The sequence below is a fragment of the Neolamprologus multifasciatus genome, chromosome 8 (assembly GCF_963576455.1).
Source record: "Neolamprologus multifasciatus chromosome 8, fNeoMul1.2, whole genome shotgun sequence".
Lineage (NCBI taxonomy): Eukaryota > Metazoa > Chordata > Actinopteri > Cichliformes > Cichlidae > Neolamprologus > Neolamprologus multifasciatus.
Window position 1 is genome coordinate 27067373 of NC_140446.1, and position 23564 is coordinate 27090936.

The following is a 23564-nucleotide window of genomic DNA, read 5'->3' on the forward strand; positions in this document are numbered from 1 at the left end:
CTTTGGAGGTCAATTAAATTCCCTCTAACTGTGTATCAGTCATAATACATGGCAACATTAAATTTTATTAAAAGGCAAGTTCATCTTTCAGCCCTGTGATAGACTGACGACAGGATGTACCCCACCTCTCGCCCTATGGCAGCTGAAATAGGCTCCAGTTCATACATTTATTGTGTATTGTAAGATGGGGAGAAGGGGTTAGGGAAGGTAATCTTTTTCTTTGGCTACCACTTGGATAGAAAGTAGGCTTAAGCTGTCGCCATGTTGAGGTGGCAAGCTGAGCCGCAGCAAGCCCAGGCGGAAGCTTTTTACCAGTCTCTGTAGCATGTTTGGCCAAGGTTGACTGGCTGCCAAACAACCAGAGACAGAGCAGGGATGAATCAGCACTGACAAGGTGAAGCTAGCTTTGTGTTCACCGGTTGACAGCTCAGGTGCTCAGAGAGATGGAGACACAACAGATTACATTTAGGCCACTGCAGAAACAGAGAAGGGGAGATAAAGGAAAAATAGAAAGAGTAAAAAAGCAGACAGTCCAAAAGCGCTTTTGGACTGTAGAAACTTTTCTCAGAAATAAATGAGAAAGTTGGACAATCAAGGCTTGTGTGTGAGTTGTGTGGTTTTAGAACCACCACTTAGCAGGTAGCTTATGATGGCTTGTAGTTACGTTTTATAATTAAGCAACTTATGATAGTGAAACTTAACTTTGGTTGCATTAATCTGTAAAGTACTGATTGTCTGACTGAGTTTATTGTCAGTATATCCCAAAAAGTTGATTCTGTTCATGTGGACATGGCATTTTCAGTGAGAGAAATGCTTTGTCACTCATCCACGTGACTTCTTCAGTCTCAGCTGAATGCAGGTTTTCCCAACCTCATAAACATTACATTTTCATAATGACTGAACCTAGCACCACTGACCAACAATGTTCACAGTCCATTTCATTCGTTCACTTCATTCCACATATTTCACATACAATGGTCAGTACTACAAGCAGAAACATGGGTCTGCCATGGATTCCCAGTTTTACCCATTGAAATGTCGCAGCAAAATGTTGAGGAAAAGCACTGAGTTTTTTAAATGGACTAACAATGAGGTGGAGATGTTGCTGCGAGTAACACAAAAGTACAAAGTTGCGAAAGCGAGTGAGAATTAAAGAATTTTAAGAAAAGCAATCTGGAGCATTTACAAACTGATATTAATCTTTAATAGATTGAGAGCAAACAAAACAACTGCTGTACAATGCCTGTGCTATCTTAGTTTAATTGGTCACAGGACTGCATCACATGACTAAAATGTGTCATCGTTTTCGAAAAGGCTCCGTGTTCACTGTCCACGCTGCGACGCGAAAACGGCGTTTTCAAATGTATCCGAGAGCGTTTTTGAAACGCTGCCTTTTCCTTGACTGAAAACGGTGTCTCAGTGTGGATGGAAGGCCAAAATAGAGAGAAAAAGATGCATTTTCAAACTAAAACGTATTAGTGTGGACATGACCTTAGATCCACTGGAGCACAAACTGGGTGTTATCAGGGTGCTACAACCCAAAGCGAACACCATTCCCACAGATACAGACCCCCCAGGGAAGCAGAAGAACATCATATCAAGGCCCTAGACAACTGAGACTGAAGAAGTTGCTTGGATGACTGATGAAACATTTCTACCACTGAAAACGCCACCCCCAGATTAACAGAATCATTTTTGGGGGATTTTCTTACCTGGATGATTGAGCATATATCAAGACCTTATCAATATATATTTTGATGTTACGTCAAACCCAAAAACTGCTTTCTTTTAAACCTAACAAAGATATTATTTGTACTTAATGAAACCATTCAGGGTCATTTTGATGCCACTATTAAATAATTTAAATAAAAGCACAGCTATCCAGCTGAGAGATGTCTCCAGCATGTCCTGAGTCTGCCTGACACACTTGACCTAGAATACCCAGGAAGCAGAGGCAAAGAGTAGCAGCTGTACTCTGGGCTCGTGTCTCTCACTCTTTCTCTCTCTCCCTCTTATCTGTCCTTTTCTCAGGCCTTGTTGTGGCTCCTCTGCTATCTGTTATCCAAAGCACAGTTAGCTACGTGATGTACTAGTACGTGATTCTGATTCTCTGTAAGAGCATCACAGACAAATCTGTTCCCATGATAATGTTGGAAGATGTGTATAACTGAAACTCACGGGATTGCCCCGGTGAGTAGTCGCATTGATGTTCACTGTGTATATTATTGCTTCCTTGCAAGTAAATAAACTTGGAACTCACTACTCTGTGTGTCTCACTTCATAAGGAAATTTTTCTAACACCTTGGTCCTTCGAGGCAGATTTAAACAACTCTCCTGTTAATTTCTGCCAACGCTGACCAATACCGTGCATGGGGCGGGGGAGGTCTGGGACTCCTGTAATAGCCTGAGCTGTCAATCATAAAGTGTGGTCAGGCTGACAGCATTAAAGTACCGGGGGAGTGACCGAATCCATAGTTTGTTCATCAGGACACTGGAGAGTAAGAAATGGTCAGGGACCACTACAAAACCCTGTGCTGTACAGGTAGGTTAAAACCTTGAATGACAGATCCGGGACCCACGGGAGCAATGGTCAGAAGCCATTAAAAAACTGCGATCCACTGGGTTGTTCATATGAAACTAGCATAATAAATAAAATACACAATTTAAAAACAAAACAAAATAACGTAAAACAAAAAACTTGTAAGATAGGTAGTAACTGTAGTAAGCCAAAGCCAGACCAAAAAGCTTTTTCCGTATTGCATCTATTTCTCCCACAACAATCTCTAATGCTAGCACTAAGCTGCCCGCAGATGACACAGCCACCGCCTTTCCATGTGTACTATGTAGCAATGCAAACAACCTTTGCCACGCCAACAACTTCATCTCCCCCATCAATTTTTTGATGTTAACAGGGAAATCAGAGGAGAGGCAGAGGCCAGGACAAAGCAAGGATAGGGGTGGAAATTGGGCATGGGACTGCACTGAAAGGAAAAAAGGAAGGGGAGATGATGATCATCAAGATAAGTGGGAGGGAAGACTAGATGGAAGAAGTCAGAGGAAGGAACCTACCTAACCTAACTTTGCTGGTTGTAGGTAAGCCAATAACTTTTCTTTGTGACAACTACTTATACTGTAATCACAAAAGAAGATGTTGGTCGTATACCTCTGTCTAAAACAACCAGGTGGTGTGTTCAGAGTTGTGTCCCATAAACCTCCTAGGGTGGGACTTAATGGCAAAATTGGTCCTGTACCTACGCAGAGAGGAATGCGTGCACAAAGAACAGACAAGGCTCAGTGCATGTGGTACACATCAGAAACAACACCAAATTATTGGTAGAGTTAGGCACCTCAGGACTAGCCAGTGTTGTGGAATCCTTGCATAAGCTAGCGCTACGTAGGGCACCACAAAATGCAGACAAACTTGACCCTGCTCACATACACTGCACCATGTATTATAAACATTCACTGGGGCCTGACACAAAGTATGAAAAGCAATTTGTTAAAGAAAAATCCACAACACTGCTGTTGAAATTTTGTTATTGGGATGACACAGGTCGCACAGACCTGCAAACTCAGAGACACTGGTAAACTATGTTACAAGTGACTGGATGTCCCACATGTGTCTAAACCACACACAGGAAAATGGGGTGACCTCGGGCGATTGCAGTTATGTGTGACAATGCCACAGACAGAGCTGTTCCCACGCTGCCCTGGCAAACAATTTTTGCCATCACTGGTGGCATATGTATCTTTGTTAAACTGTACAAACTCAGCAACAAAAGCAGTGCACTTAAAGGAGATAAACCAAAACTGACAACCTTTTGATGTTATGCTTATCACGACAGAGGGAAACCCACTTTGCTGAAATCCCATAAATCCTCAGTAAATGAGGGGTGTTTCCCTGAGCTTCATGTTTGTCAGACCCACACACCATTATAAATTATTTGTCACCGAAAGTATTTTTCTCAGACCCGGGTCATACCAAATTGGTATGACCCGGGTCTGACCCACACAATGTGCCCATGTGTGGATTACCTTTGGCAAACCTGATCTGGGCCAACAAAGGGCTGCCATTCTTTGTGGTATATGGGCCATGCATAAGTTGTGTGCAGCCATGGGCCAGTTGCAGACACACTGCTGGCCCTGTGCTGGCCCAGAACAGTTTCAGCTCTGGCCCCAAATGTCAGCCTAATGTGTACCTTAATCAAGCCATGTAATAACAACATGTGCTGAAACATAATAGTGCAAAAGTAGCATGATGAAACTCTGTTCAGACAGTGAATGGACTGATTCTTATATAGCACTTTTCTGCTCTCCTGGATTACTCAAAGTGCTATATCACACTCTTAACATGCAGATGTGAGGAGCCAGTTAGTGGATCGAACCACTAGCCTTCCAATCAGTAGATGCCCTGCTCTACCTACTGAGCTACAGCCACATAAACATGAGTAAACCCTCACTAGGTTTTGGATAAAGTGTACACTCACAAACTTGTCAAACCTGCATTTGATACATTGGCTACCATAGCAGTATAGTATTGCAACATCTGACACCAGTCAGTCAGAAGTGCCAGCTTGATGGCGGATCTGGGCCAGACCTGTTTTCTATAAGCCTGGGCCACATAAACCAAACCACAATTGGGCCAGATATGGCATGCTATCACATAAACAGTGCCATCTACACCAGACCTGGCTCGTATTTGGATGACATACCACTTACCATGCCAGAAGTCAGCCAGACCTGTCTGCTATGTGGGAAATATCTTTTCTCTTTGTGCCCGATCCATAATGGGCAAAGCAAGGCTTTGTGAAACATGGGAACATTGGAAGCATTTCTGCAAAATTCTAACATACTGAGAAAAAATTGCTATATTCATTGTAATAATCACACAGGTTTCCAACAGCTTTTGGGCTCAGTCGACTTTGTAAAAGTTGTAAAAGTTTAAAATTGTTTTGTTAATTTAGGTTTTTAGGAGCTTGTGTCATCGGGTTTACTCCACACACTGTTGAGTAAAGCTAGAAGCTGGCATAGCGTTAGGTTTTGTGTAATTGATTCATTAATCTAAAAAAATATATTTAAAAAAAAGAGCACTCACTTGTGCTGACACACCGTTGACAAATGAGTTTACACTCATTTGTTGATGGCTTAAGAAAAAAACAAAAAAACCAGACTGCACTAATGCTACTGGGTTTGTTAACAGATACAATTACTGCCCACACATGGCCATATCATCTCTCTGTGCAATTCTCTGATTTAACTGCATTAACAGAAGTTCTTGAATGGGCAAAACAGAAAAAGTTAACTGTCGACACCAGGGATGTCAAACTTATTTTAAATCACGGGGCACACACAGGCCATTCTGATCTTATTTGTCCCAGACCAGTGAACCTCCAATTTATGCCAGTATACAGAAATTTACTTTAAACATTATGTCTTTCTACCTTATAACAAAATACGGCTGTGGTAAATGAAAGAAATCTGCCAGCATTACTCTTTCCAAGCAAAAGCTTATCATGTGATTCTATTTGTTGATTTCAGTTGCATTTGATACTGTTCATCCATACCTGGTGGTCTGAAAGCTCTTAGATTTCGAAATAAATTCCTTAATTATCAAATGGCTGGGTCAAAGAGCTGGGTTCTCTTCCCACTTTTACCTTGTATTGATAAAACAAAAGACACTATAGTTGACCCTAAAGCTATATGGATAGATGGTTTAAATGGAAAAACCAGGTTAGACTTTGTTTTCCTTGCAGTTTTTCACATTTTGGGAAAGGAAAGGTGTTTTGATGACCCCAGATCTTTGATGTTTTTTGAAGGGAAATACATAGAACCAAAGCTTATTTAGATACGTAGCCATTGGCCTAGTCATGTCTCAGTAGGAGGAGGTATAGTACCTATAATAAATTAAACCTTTACAAATTACGAAAGAAAATGTTAAGCCCCAAAGCAATATCTTATAGAGGTAAGCAGATGTATACCTGAACTAGAACCATTCTCCAAGTAGGAAGTAGAAACAGAACTCTCCCATTTCATAAGGCACGTATTATAAAATAAATGTAATGGTGGCTAACATTTCCCACCCCAAACTAACACTCCAGTACATAGCACATACCTCACATGAGAAATGACTCTAAACATAACAAATGCTGAAGAGGTATTAGAAATAGAGACAGGTTACACTGACAAAAATAAATTGTGTTTTGGACTGCCTCCAAAACTAATGTTTCTAGGTGTGCTGTGTGCACCTGCTAGGCCAACCTTGGTTACATCACCTTTACGACTGAGATCAGGTAATGGTCCAGCAGTTGTTTAGAAGCACTTCACTGCCCCTCAGGGAGATCAGTAAATCTCTTGATTATTTGTGCCCACCTGTAAAACCCCAACCCCCTCTTAATGCTAAAGGTTATCATGGAAATTTCACCTGTTTTTATAGGAATGGGCAAGGCCAGTACCTGCATGACCTAAGCTGGTGCAATGTCACCTATAACATTACATGAGCCACTTCCCCTTACAACAGGATTGGTTTGTAAACCATACCACCAGAAGGGCTAATGTGTGGTGGATCATAAACTGACAGCTAGACGCCCTTCTGAAAGGAAAGAAACCTGTGCAACTTTTCTGAAGACAGAGTAGTATAGTTTTAGATGTGTTACTGGCAGAGAAGGCGGGGCGGGGGATATGCAGGATGTAAATAGGGCTTATATTGACACTGCAGACAGTACGGAAGTGTAAAGCAATAATGACAGGAGCGAGATAAGCCTGATGTATTAGCAGAAAAACAATACATTGCATATTGTAAACTATGATGTAGGGGTGTAGCATAAACAGGTGGGAATGATAGAAAAATGATTAAAGCTCAGCAACACTCTTTAAAATTAAAGCTCTTTACAGCTAAAGGAATGAATCTCTATCGCTCTGTTCCTCTAATATGTCTATTTCTCAGACCTTGTTGTGCCCCCCCTGCTATCTGTTATCATGTAGCTAACTGTTTCTCTATAAGCACATCACACACATATCTGTTCCCAGGATAACACTGGATGAAGTGTATAAATGAAAGTCACCGGATTGCCCCAGCAAGCACTCGTATAGACATTTGCTTCCTTGCAAGTAAATACACGCATTGGAACTCACTACTGTGTGTCTCACTTCATAAGAGAATCATTTCATTTCTAACAGATAGTTAACCTCTGCCACTTTGGGTAGCAACTCGTTGCAGTTGGGAGTGCTAATTCTCATGTCAGCTGCTTCACATTAAGCAGCAAACCACCCGAGTACAATGAAGTAATTGCTCAGTGAAGCCAATCGAACCACATATTTTGACTCCACCACACCCGACACCCTCTGCTCCTTTGCTGTGTCTAGAAATTGTGAAAAATTCTAAACAGAAACACTGACAAAGCCCTAGCAGAGCCCAACACCTCCCAGAAGAAGACTGGAAACAGCTAAAAAAAAATACACTACAGGCAGTTAAAGCAAGCAGTTTGCCTAATGCTTTGCTTAGGGTGTGCTGGCATGTAACAGGATGAACAATCATATGCTACCTTCACGTCTGCATTTTTGGGGAGCAAACGCAACTTTTTTGAGTAGATTTTCCAGCCAAGCTTGGGACAGTTACAGATGCAGGTGAGGTTTTTCTCAGTCCAAGGAGGGTCATTGCCAGGCAGACTGAGGCTTGCAGCACCAGGTACATGTGTATGGCGTTATTTTTGTGCCACTATTCTGAGTGCACGTAAAAAAGGTTTGCAGGTGCAAGTGTTGCATTTTGAGGAGAAATTTATTTTGAGCGAAGAAAAGCTGAATTTGAGTGAACAAAATTCATTACTGCGTGCAAAAAAATGTATTTCAGTGTTTGCTATTATCCACACACACACACACACACACAATAGCAGCCCCTCTCGCTGAGTTTTTGTATTTGCGCTCTCAACATTTCTGCCCGTGCGCGCTCAATTCTTTCTCTACACCGTTATAGTTGTGCCACAAAACCAGCCAATCACAGTCTTGGATGCAAAAATATCTGATTGGCTGTTCTGGTCTCCAATCAGCTCAAAATTACGAAATGCAGTATCCCAGAATCCATTTCGTCCAAAACTCAAACGAGGCAGTGGCGGAGGAACACAGAGTGGCGGAGTTTGAAATATTACTCTGTCTGGGTCACAAAATAAACTTTTAAGATATTTTCATGCGAGAATGTTGCTGTGTAAACTTCAAACATCTGCTCGATTTATCAAGACATCACATATTTCCATAAGTGCTCTAACGTTTCGGATATGCCTGTTACCCAGTTGACCAGGTGGTCACTCGGGTTAAACATAATATATAAGGTCGAACTGACAAAAAAAAATCACCAACTACACCACCAGGTATTATAGGAAAAAAGCTTTTGAACTAAAACAAATGCTGTTGTGACAGTGATGTACACTGTCTTGTTGGTATATATGCATGATTTGTATCACCTTCATGTTTCCAAACCGATATCATGAGTAGCAGCTTTTACAGCTTTGGCTCCAGCAAACATCAGCTGATACTAGAAATTAATTTTAAATAAATTCTAACAACAGCTTATCAAACTTGAACGTGCTGTTGTTGTTTAGCACAACATCCGCTGGTTTCCTGTTTCTGGTGCAAAGTGGGAGATAAAAAAACAAGAGAGACAATCAGCAGATCATTGATCAGTTTCATGATTGAAGTAGCAACAGGAGAGGGAGGGAGAGAGAATGAGGGGAGAAGAGGCAGCTGTGCAGCGTAAAGACAGAATAACTCCAGCTTTGTCTTTTTTTCATTCTAGCTGAAGTACGGGACTAATCGTGTTCCTTTTCCACTCAATACGGATGTATTGTAATTGGTCCAGCCCAGAGTTGATAATGACCAATTGGCTAATCCACCACCTTTCCTTGTTTATACCGTTACAAAAACCAACAAACATAAAAATGAAAAAATCACCATCGGCCCAACGGGCAGTCCAGCTATGCGGTCAGCTGGAGGGTAACAGGCATCTCCGAAAACGTTAGAGCACTTATGCAAATATGTGATGTCTTGATGAATCGAACAGATTTGAAGTTTACACAGAAACATTCTCACATGAAAATAAAAAAAGTTTTGGACGAAATGGATTCTGGGATATTGCATTTCGTCATTTCGAGCTGATTGGAGACCAGAACAGCCAATCAGATCTTTTTTCATCCAAGTCTGTGATTGGCTGGTTTTGTGGCACAACTATAACGGTGTAGAGAGAGAGTTGAGTGCACAAGGGCAGAAATGTTGAGAGCAAATGCAAAAACTGAGCGAGAGGGGCTGCTATTGTGTGTGTGTATGGATAATAGCAAACACTGAAATAAATTTTTTTGCATGCAGCAATGAATTTTGTTCACTCAAATTCAGCTTTTCTTCGCTCAAAATAAATTTCTCCTCAAAATGCAACACTTTCACCCGCAAACATTTTTTTACGTGCGTTCAATTTTTTTTTTTTTTACGTGCGCTCAGAATAGTGGCACAAAAATAACGCCATACATGTGTGGCATGACCAGAGCATACCCCAGCTGTCTCAACTGGATCTGGCAACATTTCCTGATAACTATCAGTCTTCATCCAAATGATGAATGCAGAGATCTCTATGACCTGTGGCAAATTTTAACTAAAGAAGTAGTTCTATTTATTTATTGGGTGCTGGTGACTGGTTTTGGCTAGGACCTGAAAAGATTCTTAAACACTAATCGATCAGTAATAGAATGTGGCATCATTAAAAATAAATTTTCAAAGTCATAAAAACTCTTATTTTACCCCCAAAACATCCAAAGGGTCAAGCAAAATACGGCACCCCAACAGTGATGGTGCCTTAAGCTTAACAAAGTTGGTTTTGTATGCAAGTATGTCTAATGTTAATTATTGTTATATTTTATTATTATTATTGTTTGCTGCAGTCTTCAGAGACATTAAAATGCAGATATTCCTTCAAGAATAAACACCTGTTTATGACTAAGACAGACAACCACACCTATGGGCAACTTGGATTCACCAATTAACATAACTCCACTAACTGCATGTTACTTTTGGAAAAAGCTAGAGTAACTGGAGAAAAGTCACACAAAAATGTGGAGAACATGCAAACAGGTAAAGAACAAACAGGGAGAACAGGAAAAGAAATGCAACAACATAGCAGCATCTCTCAAATTTAGTGCCTTTATTTTAAAACCAACAGGTTTTGCACTATTGGAGATTTTTGCTGTGAGAGTGGGCTTCTGACAGTTAATTACAATCAATCTCTTTCCAGAGGTCTTTGCATGCTATGATCAACATGTTTCCCACCTCTGAAAAATTTGTGTTTACCTTAATGACCAAATTCAAAAGAGCGAATAAACAATAAACTCACCAACCAAAACTGACTTAACAAACAAAACCAAAAGGTTAGTGGAAGCTGTCATTTTAGATGCAAAACATATTGTTGTGCATGTTACATGATGTGGATTGCAGTTTTGTTTTTTCGCTTTTTTTTGTTTGTTTGTTTAATTTTTTTCTTGCATTTGGAAAATAGTTCCAATAGCCTCATAAGTAGGGATGGGTATTGATAAGATTTTCACAATTCCGATTCCATTTTCGATTCTGTTTAACGATTCGATTCTTTATTATCTTATTGATTCTTATTTTTTAAAAAGGAGAACACTAAAGTCGATTAGCTTAGAACTTTGTTTTATATCTTCTCTTTGAACAAGATAGAAATTTAAGAGTAACATGGCCTTACAAACCCAACAGTGAGATCTTAAGAGATCCACAGCCTACGGCTCTTCAATAGGGTGTCACAGGGTCCCCAGGAAAAAAAATTGTAAATTTAAAATAATAAAATAAATATTCTTCTGTAGCAATAACAAAGTATAACATATCCAGTAATGTCCCTGCCTACAATTAAACACATTCACTTACCGAAAATCATCTGCTGTGGCAAATAGTGATGGGATTTCCAGCTCGTTTTAGAGAACCGGCTCTTTCGGCTCCGAACCGGCTCTTCAGGTTGTCTTGTTGCTTTAATTAATTTATTATTAACAATAATATAAAATTATGTACAAAAGGAATTACTAATGTAAAAAAAAAAAAGTGCTTTTATTTATATATGTTTATATATAAATATATACGGTGGCCCCTAGAGACAAAGCACGTACAAACTCCAAAACACATTTCTAGCATGAACTAAACTTCCAAAGCAGAGCTACCTCGATCACTTAAATTACACAATTGAAAGCATGTGTGTATTGTTTGTGTATTTATACACAAGCACTCATATATATTCAAATAATTTTAAAAAAAAGTTCATTTACCTGTTACTACCACACACCAAATCCGGTCGTTGTTAATTGCTGGCTTGTGTAGCCACTAGGTAAAAAAAGCTCAACACTGCGCCTAGCATCCTGGAGCACTTCTGTTTTCTTTTGTACGTGCTGTGAGTTTGTATGTGCTTTGTCTCTAGGGACCACCGTAAATATACTTTTATTTATTCACTCCACATAAAATGTAATAAATAAATCATATAATACAAAAACGAACTATTCACAGTTCAACTTTTAACTATTTCAATTTTCAGCTTCTTCCTTTTAAACAAATTTAAAGTGAAACAACACAAAACACAACACAATTAAATATAAATTAAAATATGAAAACAAAAAGAAGATGCACATTCTCAGTCATATGAGCCTGCATGAATAAACTTTCTGAATCCTTTATCATCCGCAACTGAAAATAGTTGTGGATGATTACTATACCTTTCTAATGGTTGTTGTCCCTGTGGCTCTCTTTCTCTGTCTCTCCCTCCTGCTCTGTTCCTGTGCTACTGCAAGTGTAACTACCGCCCTTCCCCCTCTTCCCAGCGCAAAGCACAAGGCTCGCATGCGGAGTGAAGAGGAAAAAAAGTGCGAGAGAGAGGGTGAGAGAAAGAAAAAAAAAAACCACGGCTCGTGATAAGGAGCTGGCTCACGTCGTTCACGTCAAAGATACGGCTCTAAGAGCCATTTCGTTCGCAACCGACACATCACTAGTGGCAAATGGGTGCACGCCTTTTACTACAAACTTAGTCACTGCTGGGTGACATTCGTCTATCCTGGCCTGAAAGGAGATGCTAACGGTAGACTGCAGCGAGAACTGCCAGCGTCTGAGCCAACCAAACTGTCTCTCTCATCATGGTCACCTAAACACACAGTAATGGCAGGTTTTGTAATAAGGCAGATCGCGCTAACATAATATGCACTGTTAGTTGATTATTTACCTGCCGCATTAACGGGAGAGGACGTGCAAATGTTACCGCTGCTGCTGGGTTGAGATTCACGAGTCCGGAGCGGAATTAAAAACACGACATTCATTTAAGGTCATCGCGTGTTTGGTGAGCAAATGCTTTTGCATATTCGTAGTGTTTCCTCCCTTAAATGAAATATCTACTTTGCAAGTATTGCAAGTTGCCCTGTTGTCATCCGTTCTCGTAAAGTATAACCAAACTTTTGAGCGTTTGAGCCGCCATGTTTCCTGCCAGGTAAATGACGCTCCGCAACGTGGCGACGTCATTCGGGGCGACTGGAATCGATAAGGGAATCGTTTGCAAAAATGGCAAACAATTCCAAGGAATTGAAACAGTGGGAACCGGTTCTCAACAAGAACCAGGTTTCAATACCCATCCCTACTCATAAGCATCACATTATGTTAGCAATTAGTTTTTATATTATATTAAAACTAGATTGCACACCTGGATGTTATGTGTTTAAGTTAATTTGGTTAGGAAAGTCTCAGGGTTGCCTGCCCCTTACTGATTAACCACAACATATAACCACAACCAATTTCCTTTCGCATATAAGTTTTGCAAGACATGTACAATGCAATTGCCTATTGTAATCACAGGGTTCACAACCAATCCTTGTTTCTCTGTGTGCAGATGGATCTACAATGGATTCTAAATAATTAAAATGATTAAAAATCAAGGAAAACCCTTTATTTCGAGATCTGTTAGATGAAGACATCTACTGTAGCAGTATACGATAGGTGATAATCTGCAATGCATCCCGTTTGCACTATCACTGCCCAAGGCTAACACTGTACTCTGCTAGAATATAAACATAACAACTAATCATAGCATTCATTTCAGAATGCAAGTGTGCATTTTTGAAAGCACACCATCTGTGAATTCTTCTTAATTAGCTGCTGTCATATGGCACATGATCAAAAAAAGTCCTGTCCTTGTACACCACTGTACAGGGAAGATCACAAGAGAAACCACTGACTAAAGCACTGTTAGGCTGCAGGATATCAACTGTGAAGCTTTTAAGATAAAGTCACAGCTTTTCTTGAGCCAGAACATAAGGGTTGTGTATTGCTGAATGGATGAAGTGAGCTGCATTTTATCTTAAGGAGCTTGCATTGTCTGCCAACATAAACAACAGTTGGTAGCACTGATCAGGGACACACACCTTGTCAAGTTGTACAACAGAAACCAACACAATAGCATTAGATGAATGTAGTGCGACATCATAGAGGTGCAACGAGCATACAAAAGAAAGGATCGACAAAGCACCAGCATCCATCAAGCAGACAACATAGAAAAACATTAACATATGCTTCTTTACCTTGCGTCTGCCAGTGTTCAGCTTTATGGGTGTAAGGAAGGGGTCGAAGATCATGTGGCTGGTCTCGATGTTCACTGGCGACTGCCTCTTCCCTACTGAGCATAGGTTCCAGGCTGAATTTACCAGCCCCCAGAATGATGGCACTGCAACACAAAATACAAGAGCAGGTGATCATCTGCACTGATGAGATAGCGAGACCTTTGCACAGAGGTCACACAGTAATGGCTAGGGATGGGGCTTTAGAATTGATTCTTGTTGAGAACTGGATCCCAGTAGTTCACTTATGGAGTTGTTAGTCTGCTTGCCTGTTCATTCCACTTATGTGTTACATTTGCACTTTAATAGTAGTGATGTCTACAGCATGGATATGGACATTTGTTTTTATTTTTATTCTACAAAAGGATGAGAGTGTGATGGTAAAGTGCAAACTGCAGTTGTTTCAGCACAGAAATAACTGCATTATGCTACTAACACAACTTAGGCTCTTTGCAAGTGTCTGTACAGATAGCATGCTAACAATAAGCTAGAGAAGAACCCAGAGTGATGTTAAAGCAGCCAGACCCTGAACTTCAAAAGTTAACAAACACATAAGCAGTCAGCCTGCAGCCTCTGTTTGTACTCTTACAATCAGTTATCAGACAGTGTGCTTGACATCATTTTATGGAGAAACACAAAAGTACTATAAAAAAAACATTTTCCCCAGCAATTAAGTAAAGAACTGCATTACTTAAGAACAGAATAATATGTGTAATACATTACTTTTTTTGAGTACTGGCCCCCAACACTGATTACACCAACCTCAAACAAGCGCAAACATTTGACCACACAGCATGTAATTAACTTGCATGAATATAATGTCTTTATGCTGCTTGGTAACTTTCAAAGCGGAACCAGAGAACCTAATGAGATTCAATAAGGAATTGAATTGGTAAGTGATACCAATAATGGAATCGGAATAACTATGTTCGTATCAACTCCCATTCCTAGTACTGGCCAATGAGTTTGAGCATTTTTTATAACACAGAACTGCCAAACTCACATTAAGAGAAATATAATTAGTAAGCTTTAACTGCTGTGTGCTTTTGATATCTGATAGAAAAACCTAAATGCTGATTGCTTGTAAATTCTAAAGTTTAAATTCAAATTCTAAAATGACGAGCTTTGCAAAGATTTATAATTTTTTATTAACACACTTTCACATATACTTTAATATATATCCACACATAAAAGATGGACATATTATATAGAGAGCATTGCACACAACTGCATGGCGATAACGGGTTAACGAGCAAACTGCGCTAACGCGTTGACACCATGCAGCCCCATGCACGGGGCAATCTGCACTAACTCAATATGGCGTTAATGTAATTTTAACGAGATTAATGCCGACAGCACTAGTAAAAAAGTAGTCAGAAAAAAACTACTCAAGTAAAGTAAAGGTACTTGAAAATTCTACTTAAGCAGGTGATCATAGCAAAGTATTTACTTCATTACTTCCCACATCAGGCAAGCACAAGTAACTGAGGTGACTGAGATGAAAAAATGGGATTAAGAACATACAAAGCTAGACTAAAAACCATTTTTAAATTAATAATGGGTCAAATAGCTATAGTAATGACAGGATTATGCTGTCGGATTCATTCCCATCATCAGGAACAGGGTGATTGTATCCAAACTGAAGCAGCCAAATACAAGGAGGTCTGTAAATGGCTTCAAAAAGGTTTTTGGTTTATGCATCCTCAAGGGTGCATAAACCACGGACTGCTGTGATAGGAATTCTAGTCCTAGTTGATATACAAATGGAGCCTATTGAAAATCACACTCAACCACCAATCTCTGCAACATAAATAAAGGATGCAACGTGCTACCACCTAGTGAGTAAGGACAAAGTAAAGGTTAGAGTAATGTGCAACACTATACTCGGGGTCAAGTTTAGTGGCATAGTGTATCTACACAGGATTTATATCCACTAGTTTATTCTGCTGTGGTTTAGTTTCATTCATATTTTTCCAGAGTGCTTAGAGCATGCTGTGACTTCTGCCTGTAGCCCAGTCAGCACCACACTGTTATCATACAGTCAGTCAGGAACTGAGTCTGGATGTTGTTTCAAAGTGATCTTAAGCATAACTGTGGTCATACTGATCAATGAACATTTAATTTCCAAAAAATATAAAATAATATATAATTCAATTGCATGAGTACATATGTTTTGAATGAAACTTAACTAGAACCTGATAACATTATGTGTTCAATTAATGTAATCTATCTGTTTATTGAATTGAGCATGGTGTAATTGAAGGGCAGATTTTCAGCAACAGAAACATTGACTGTTTAGGAATTACAGCCGGTTTTATACATTTTTCCACAATAAGACAAACAGAACGAGCCCACTGGTTATATTTACATGACAGTCCCTTTTACAACAACACTTACGATCATAACAGGATAAGAATAAAGGAGACATTCTTACAGAGCCATAATCTCAACATGTAGTGAAGGTGTGGGTGGATGGCTGAGGAGCCTCTACTGTGAATGTAAGTAAGAAAGAAGTATAATTGATTGGGAGCTCTGCTTCTCAAAAATTCAGGGACCTTTGCTAACAAACAGCATACTTACTATAGCAGTGTCTGCTGAGCCAGCCTTGGGACCTTATCTTCAAATAGGTTAAATAACATCCTATTTATAAGACTACATTTAATACCTAAGTTCAAGCAAAGATTGGACCAAAATAAATTGTGCTGAATATGAGTAATATGTTTCAGATTGCTTAAAATCACTTGAGTGATCATTCTGGGTTAATGATATTCCAGACTACTTTATTTTTTTGTTCATGTTGTAGAAATTTTAAATCTCATTAGCACTGTTGTACTGTTCAAAACTGCAATTAAAATGTAGTCAGATTAGAAAGAAGAATCTCAAGCCTTTCTGTTGAATATGGAGAAAGGGGAGTTTAAAGACTTTTAGAGCACCAGCAAATCCCTTCGCATTAGGTAAACATTAATGATCCCATATTGTACCACTTTAAGACATATTAATGTTAATGTCACATGTCCCCAGAATATTTATTCCAAGTTTTAAATCGAACAGGAATGGGACACTGTGCCTTCCGACCTTCTCTCTAAGTCATAATTTTTTTTAACATGCATCTGAATTTTCAGCACGGTTATTTGTCTGACAAATTTACTTACACATTACAATCTCACAGTTAAAACATCCAATTATACTATCAAAGCCAACAATTACAGGAATTATATTAGTCATCAACTCAATTGTCCTATTCCTGTGGAGACATCACAAAGTAATTACCAGTGTTTTCAGCTATTCAAGCGATTGGAAAACGTAAAGGTGTTAGTTTGTTAAATTTAACATATGTCCGTTGCTGTACTTGCTGCCACATACCTTTTTTGATATGTTACCAGAGCTGCTACATTTTTTGTTTTAGGAACCAAGCAAGCAAAAAAAGATGAAAGAACACAGGGTGTATGACTAGAATATATAACAACTTTTAGTTTGATTCAGAATAGGCATATACCAAAGTGAGACAAACAAACTTACTGGTTGTGTGCTCCGCAGGGTAAAATTACAGTTTTCTTTTTCAGTGGCATGTGGTCATTTTAATGAGCAGAACAACTTAGTTCCTATTTAGAAAAAACTGTCTTACCTTACCAAACTGCCCAACATGCCCCAACATGCCCCAAAATACCCCAGTGGACCATTACGGCTTTTGCTATAGGTCAACTTGATTGTCATTGTTTATTTGATCTTTATTTTATTTTTATTTATTTTTTTCACTTTTAAGTTGTTACAATTAGAACAGACAAGACCTACTACAGAACAATATGATTAACTTTGCAGACTGGAGTTGTAAAGTAATTGAATACTATGAACATATATTCGAAGGAACAGACTTTATTCCGTGTGACAGATCAGTTATACGGTATGGGATTAACAAGAAGAGGTTTTTAGAATATCAACACCTGAATGGGGCTCTGGTGGCCCTTGGGAGGTGTTTTTCTGGCAGCTGCGTGTGGCGGGGCTGGAGGAAGGTCTGATTTATACCATATCTCTGACTCTATGCCTCGCCACAATAATATGGCAGATGTGCACAGATATTTAGTATGGATTTTTATAAGTATGTGTGCACCTTGCTATACTATGTAAAACTTAGCCAAAAATGAATGCTTTGTAATGCTTCTGGAAAACAAAACAAAAAAGGTTAAACAAATTGTGAATGTGAAATTTTATTTCTTGATTTCCATATTAACCTTTTAACAAAATGGTGTTGGGATTTTTAAAGTAAAAAAAAAAATGGTTGGAAGGTCCAAGCCTAGGTGAAAATGAATGCTGCAGTTGAATGCAATTGGGATTGCTCACTAGACCGTCTGTTGTTTTGCAGTGTAGGAGGTGTCCCAGGCCTCCACAGGATTTCCCCCCTTTGAATTACTGTTTGGCAGGAAGCCAAAGTGGTTGTTGGACCTAATTAAAGAAAAAACTGAGTGAAAGATCCAAGTCTAGCTAAGAATGAAATTCAATACGTTCTGGACCTGAGAGCAAAGTGGGGAGGTTGTCATGGGAGAATTTGTTCCAGGCCCAGGAACGTCAGCAGTGCCTGTACAACAGAAGGGCTAGGCTAAGACAATTTTCACTGGGTGACAAAGGGTGACACTGTATTGCTCAGGTCGACCACCCTGTTAGTATACATCACCCGAAAACTGTTGGAGCAAGAGGCCAGGTATAATCTAGCAGAGGAGTACCTGGCAATACGGTGGGTGGTCATTTCTCTTCATTATTACCTTCTGGGATACCCATTCACCCCCCATTCCGATCATACCCCACTGTAGTGGCTCCATCACATAAAGTATGCCAAATGCCGAAATCGCTTGTTAATATCTGGCTCTCCAGCCTTTAATTTTTTAATTAAAATAAAATAATTTAAAATTTAAAATACATTCTGCTCAAATGCATTTAGAAACAGAATTTACAGCTTTTAAACACAAGATTTAGAGCTTGTTGTGTGAACACCTGAAGGCATTGTGATTACGGTGGGTGTTCATGTGTGTCTGGCTGTCGAGGGAAATGGTCAGTGACAGCGGGTCGTGTTTGTGCTTGTCCTGTGATGCTGGGATAATCCTGCTGGCCCAGCAGTGTGCGAGTGCCTCATTAGCACTGCCCAGTCAACAGAACAATAAACATGCCAGTCAAGATAATGCCTCCTGTCATATTGTTAATGGTTTGGGATATACAAGCTGGCGGCCAGGAGAGGCTTTCACTCTCAGGGGTGGAATAACATAAAATATAAGGGTAAACTGAAGCTAGGCGATGGATGAAACAGTGGAAGAGGATGTGGACTACTCAGTGGACTACTCAAAGTAAAGAAGAGACATTAGAGAGTACTGGTTAGGAAGTGTCACCTAAAAGTTCAGAAAAAAAGGCTGTCTAAGCAGATTTATGAGTAAGTCAATGGGGATGATTCCTCTAAGTACAGACAGAGATGCCAGATTGTCACAGTGGTTAAAAAAATTCTGTAAAATCAAGACTTTCGTCCTTTCAAATGAATTAACATTCTAACAATATGTGATACATTAATAAGTGAAAACTGGAAATTTCCAGTAGGTGTAAATGTCTTTCCAGTGTATTAACCCCTTCCACTGTAAGCACAGGGACTAGCTGCATGCTTTATATGCAGACAGGAGTGCAGATGTGGGAAGTACACATACTTAAAAATTGTAGAATTTTCAAGTATCTGTACTTGAGAACATTTTTTCTGACAACGTTTTACTTTTACATAAATTCAGCACAACACTGGAATGAGCGCAGATGTCCAGGAAGATCTCCAGGGAAGTTGCAGTTGCAGTATTTCAGCATTTAGCTAGCCATACAAAAAGGAGCAAACTTAAATCATTGTATCAAAAAACTTACCAGTCTGTCTCAGCTACCGCAGTGAACCCAATCAGATAATTTAGTGTAACTGTGCCACTGACTGAGAACTGCCTTGCTGACATTTCACTAAAATCACTTGAAAAAGAGAAATCTAAAGAAAATTTGACTACTTAGTGATACAAACAATGTTTTAAGCTGTCAATAATCATGAATGGTTTTGCAGACCTTGTAGCAGTTGTTACTTGGCTTTCAGTGAGCCTTCAATCCTGCCCACTCACACTCACATGCTCTAGAGTCAACAAGTCAACAAAACATAAGATCGTTTGATGTTTCACAAGGTAGTGAGTCAGCTACATGACAAAACTATAGATAGCCAGACTTGATTGCTTATCTGTTGATCCATCACATAACCATAATGGGTAATCCAACATGCCTAACTTTATCACCTGTTATTTGTCATTTTGGTCTTAAATGAGTATTTCTAGTTTAAAAGAGCACCACCGGTTGCTACTAAAAATGTCTTTAGCCCATGGGTCTGGTATTTGAGTATTAAATTTTCTTTTGCAAATTTTTCAGAAAATATATAATTTTTCAAAGACACACAACTTAATTCAGTAAAACAAAAGGACAACAACATTGAAAATTGTAAATGTAGTGAACGCACCATATTAGCAACTTATCTTTATCGGAGTTTTAGCGTTATCCCTCCTGATCCACAGAGAGACTCAATTAGTTTCAATATTCATTTTTGGCATTTGAGGGCAAATCTTGCCACCTGCCACACTGATAAACACCTTGCAACTCAAGGAAATCATGCCTTTATCCTCAGAGGATGGTTTATACTCACTAATCTAGCCACAGTGGTGAGTAAAAAAATCAGGAACAAGTAGAGTAACAAATGCAGTAATAACTTCCTAAAGGTAAAAATATCTACAGCTCAGAGAATACAGTTCTAGGGATAATTTGTTTTTGTGATAGCAGATAGCTATGCTGGGGAGGTACTGTATTAAAAAAGAATGGATGTCTTAAAGAAAATGTAAATATAATGACTTTAAGGTGTAATGATGACAACCCAGCAATAAGGCTGTATCTTACACAACAGAACTGAGTGAAGCAACCTCTTTGTATGTGGCAGAATGAATCTGAGCTTGAGCGTTTCTTCCAGTTTCCCACACCTTTGTATTTCCATTTTAATCAACAGAGTGCCTGGGCCACCTCAACACTTTATATTATTGCATTTTTGTTACTGTTCACCAGACTACACAGAGAACATGTCCAAGCATGGTTTTATATGTGGTTTTAAATCCTTGGGAAAATGTGCAGAGGCAATCTCTACCTCACTCTCTCGGGTCATCTGATTCTCAGTCTAGGAAACACTTCAACCATGAGTCTATCCAGATGAATGAAGAAGATGATTAAAACTAGCCGTGGCCCTGTATCTAATCCTTAGGGGTCACAATGTAGCATCTCTTAAAGCAAATGAGAGAAGCAGGGTGCAAAACCAGAGTTTTCAACAGTGTTTGCTTTGTCTGTCAAAACACATAGATTCTCATCAAGCTAGATAAAAATTCAATTCCATTCAATCAATACATTTTCAAAATGTGGCACTTCACTTAAAAACCTGTTTGATGCTAATGCTCTCTTTTAACCCTTTTTCAGTCATCAGCTATGAATTTCTAAAACAACCTTTTAGCTGAAAATAAAAGACAGAAAATTTCCAGTGCTAATCGCTTGGCCAAGCTCCTGAAAAGGTCCCGTAATAGAAATTGTGTCTTTCATGTGCCCATAAAGGGGACTTCAGTCCCACTAAACAATTAAAGTCCATACTGTATACATCTTCTACAAAGGCTTATTTCAGATGAGAAGTATTAATAATTGCTTCTTAGACTCTGTCTGCTACTATGTGGGTTGTTTTAAGCATAATGGTACCCGAGTGACAGTGCTCTTCCCTCATTCTCCTTCCCACACCCACTCATATACAGATACACACTGTTCGTGCTAATGAAGCGACAGAGTATTAGAGCTGAAAGCCTTGGCTGCTTGCTGTTGTTGGCAGTATTAAAAAGCTTTTTCTCTCCCTCTGGTAAACAGTCACACACTCACTTACAGGAGGATTGTGGGTGAGCAAACTACAGGTAATAATAATGTGATTTGTTCAAGATCCTTGTAAAAAAAAAAATGTCTGAAAGAAGGTCAAAAGTCAGTGGCAGCTCCAAGAAATATAACTGATTTGGACTCTTGCTAAATCACATTTCAGCACTAGACATTTGCAGCAATCAGGGGTTTAGGATGTGCTTACTTACTAAATTACTTTTTAGTTTATTCAGGGTTTCAGCACTGACTTATTGAAGGGTTTTGTATTCCAAATGCACCCTGTGGTCAGTCTGAATGACGTTTAACAATGTGAATATATCAATGTCTGTCTTTTCAATAATTTTTTCCATTTAATGAGTTTCCTGTTGTACAAATTTACAAAACTTCAAATTACACTATTAACTCCAGACAAATAGACAAGTAATTCTAAACATTACTGGCTCGATTTTACTGTTTAAGAGCTATTTTTGTAAGAATTTCCTGAGAAACAAAGGATAGGAAAAAAACTGCATCACTGGCCATTAGTATAAGTGAAAGCGAATGGATTTGTTGGTGCCTTTAATACAATGACATTTGATTGTGTTGGGTTTTTTTATGAGAGAAGAAAAATATGCTTGAATTATTTTTTATTTATTTTAAATTATAAGTTTTCACAATTTATTATCAAATGATTAGAATTTCAAATTTGTTTTACATGGCACCATGGACCTCCATCTCTCTGGATCAGAGACAAAGTTTTTGTTTCACATAAATCTCCCCACTATTAGATTCTGGAGGAGTATCATCTAAAGAGTTTTGAAAATGTTTAATTATTTTCCAGTTTGTGTTTTAGTCTGCTTTTGGACAGTCAGCATTGTCTGTGAAAGCCTGAACTCAACAGAATGCCCTGCCTGATATCATTGAAAGCTGCAATCTGTGTCACCAGCTTTAAAAACAAACTAAAAAATCTTTTGACAGACACACAGATCTGTAAACATTTTTTTCTTGTTTAGTCTATGTGGGGTGAATGTGCAAGATAATATGTTGTGCATAACTCCATTTTTTGTGATATTTGATTGTTGCGAAGTTGCACTTGTAATCTGACAAAAAAAAGAACTGCAGCTCCAAATGAATTCTAATCTGACCAGTACTTTTTAAAAGAGCATCAGTTAATATTATAATTAAATATGGGTATGAGACAATAAAGCTCATGTCTGAATTATGTCAGTGATACTAAGGTGAGTTGTTGACGATATGCTGAATTATTTTATTGGTAGGTACTGCTGTTTTTGCCACTGTTGGTGGTGTTACTTAAACGTTTTTTGAAGTTGACCCAACACTGTCAAATAAACCATCAAAATTGCAGATAGTTTAAGCCTATATTTGAATTATGTTTTATATTTATACTTTGCTTGGGCTTTAAAAACAGATGCTGTAGCTGAAAAAATAAATACATAAAAACAACTTTTAGACATTATAATCTACCACATTGTAAAGATAAAGATTTGGGTGTAGTAGTCATAATTCTGGTAATTGACACAGTTGGCATTTTTACCAGCTTCATTTCCTGTTTTCAAATAGACTAAGCTTTTTTTTAAACTACTACCTGTTATCCAGACTTATTGACCAAAGCACTTAAATTGCTTATACAGTCATTCAGCAAGTTTAATACTAAACCACTACACAGTGCTTTTCCTATCATACTGCTTATTTTTCTGCAGCATCTGTGTTGGTTTAATTCTGCATTATGTGTTTAACCTCTGAAGATTTTTTCTGACATTCGATTTTTATCTTTGTAAAATCATTCAATCTGCTGCCACTAACCTTATTCATAATAGTGATTGGCTGTGTGCTCCCAGTGCCACCCCTTTTATGTGATTACCAGTGTTGGGAAGGTTACTTTTAAAATGTATTCCATTACAGATTACAGAATACATGCCCCAAAATGTATTCTGTAACCTATTCGGTTACGTTACTCAATGACAGTAATGTATTCTGAATACTTTGGATTACTTGATA

General features: G+C 38.7%; 1 protein-coding gene across 2 annotated transcripts in view; it reads right to left on the reverse strand.

The window, feature by feature from the left end:
• ca10a (carbonic anhydrase 10 (inactive)a) overlaps positions 1-23564 on the reverse strand; it is a 261218-nt gene that overhangs the window by 137956 nt on the left and 99698 nt on the right. For both annotated transcript variants that reach the window (XM_085171388.1, XM_085171389.1), the window contains one exon: positions 13593-13735. In XM_085171388.1, the coding sequence (XP_085027514.1) occupies positions 13593-13735 (143 nt within the window). The remainder of the gene's footprint in view (positions 1-13592; positions 13736-23564) is intronic.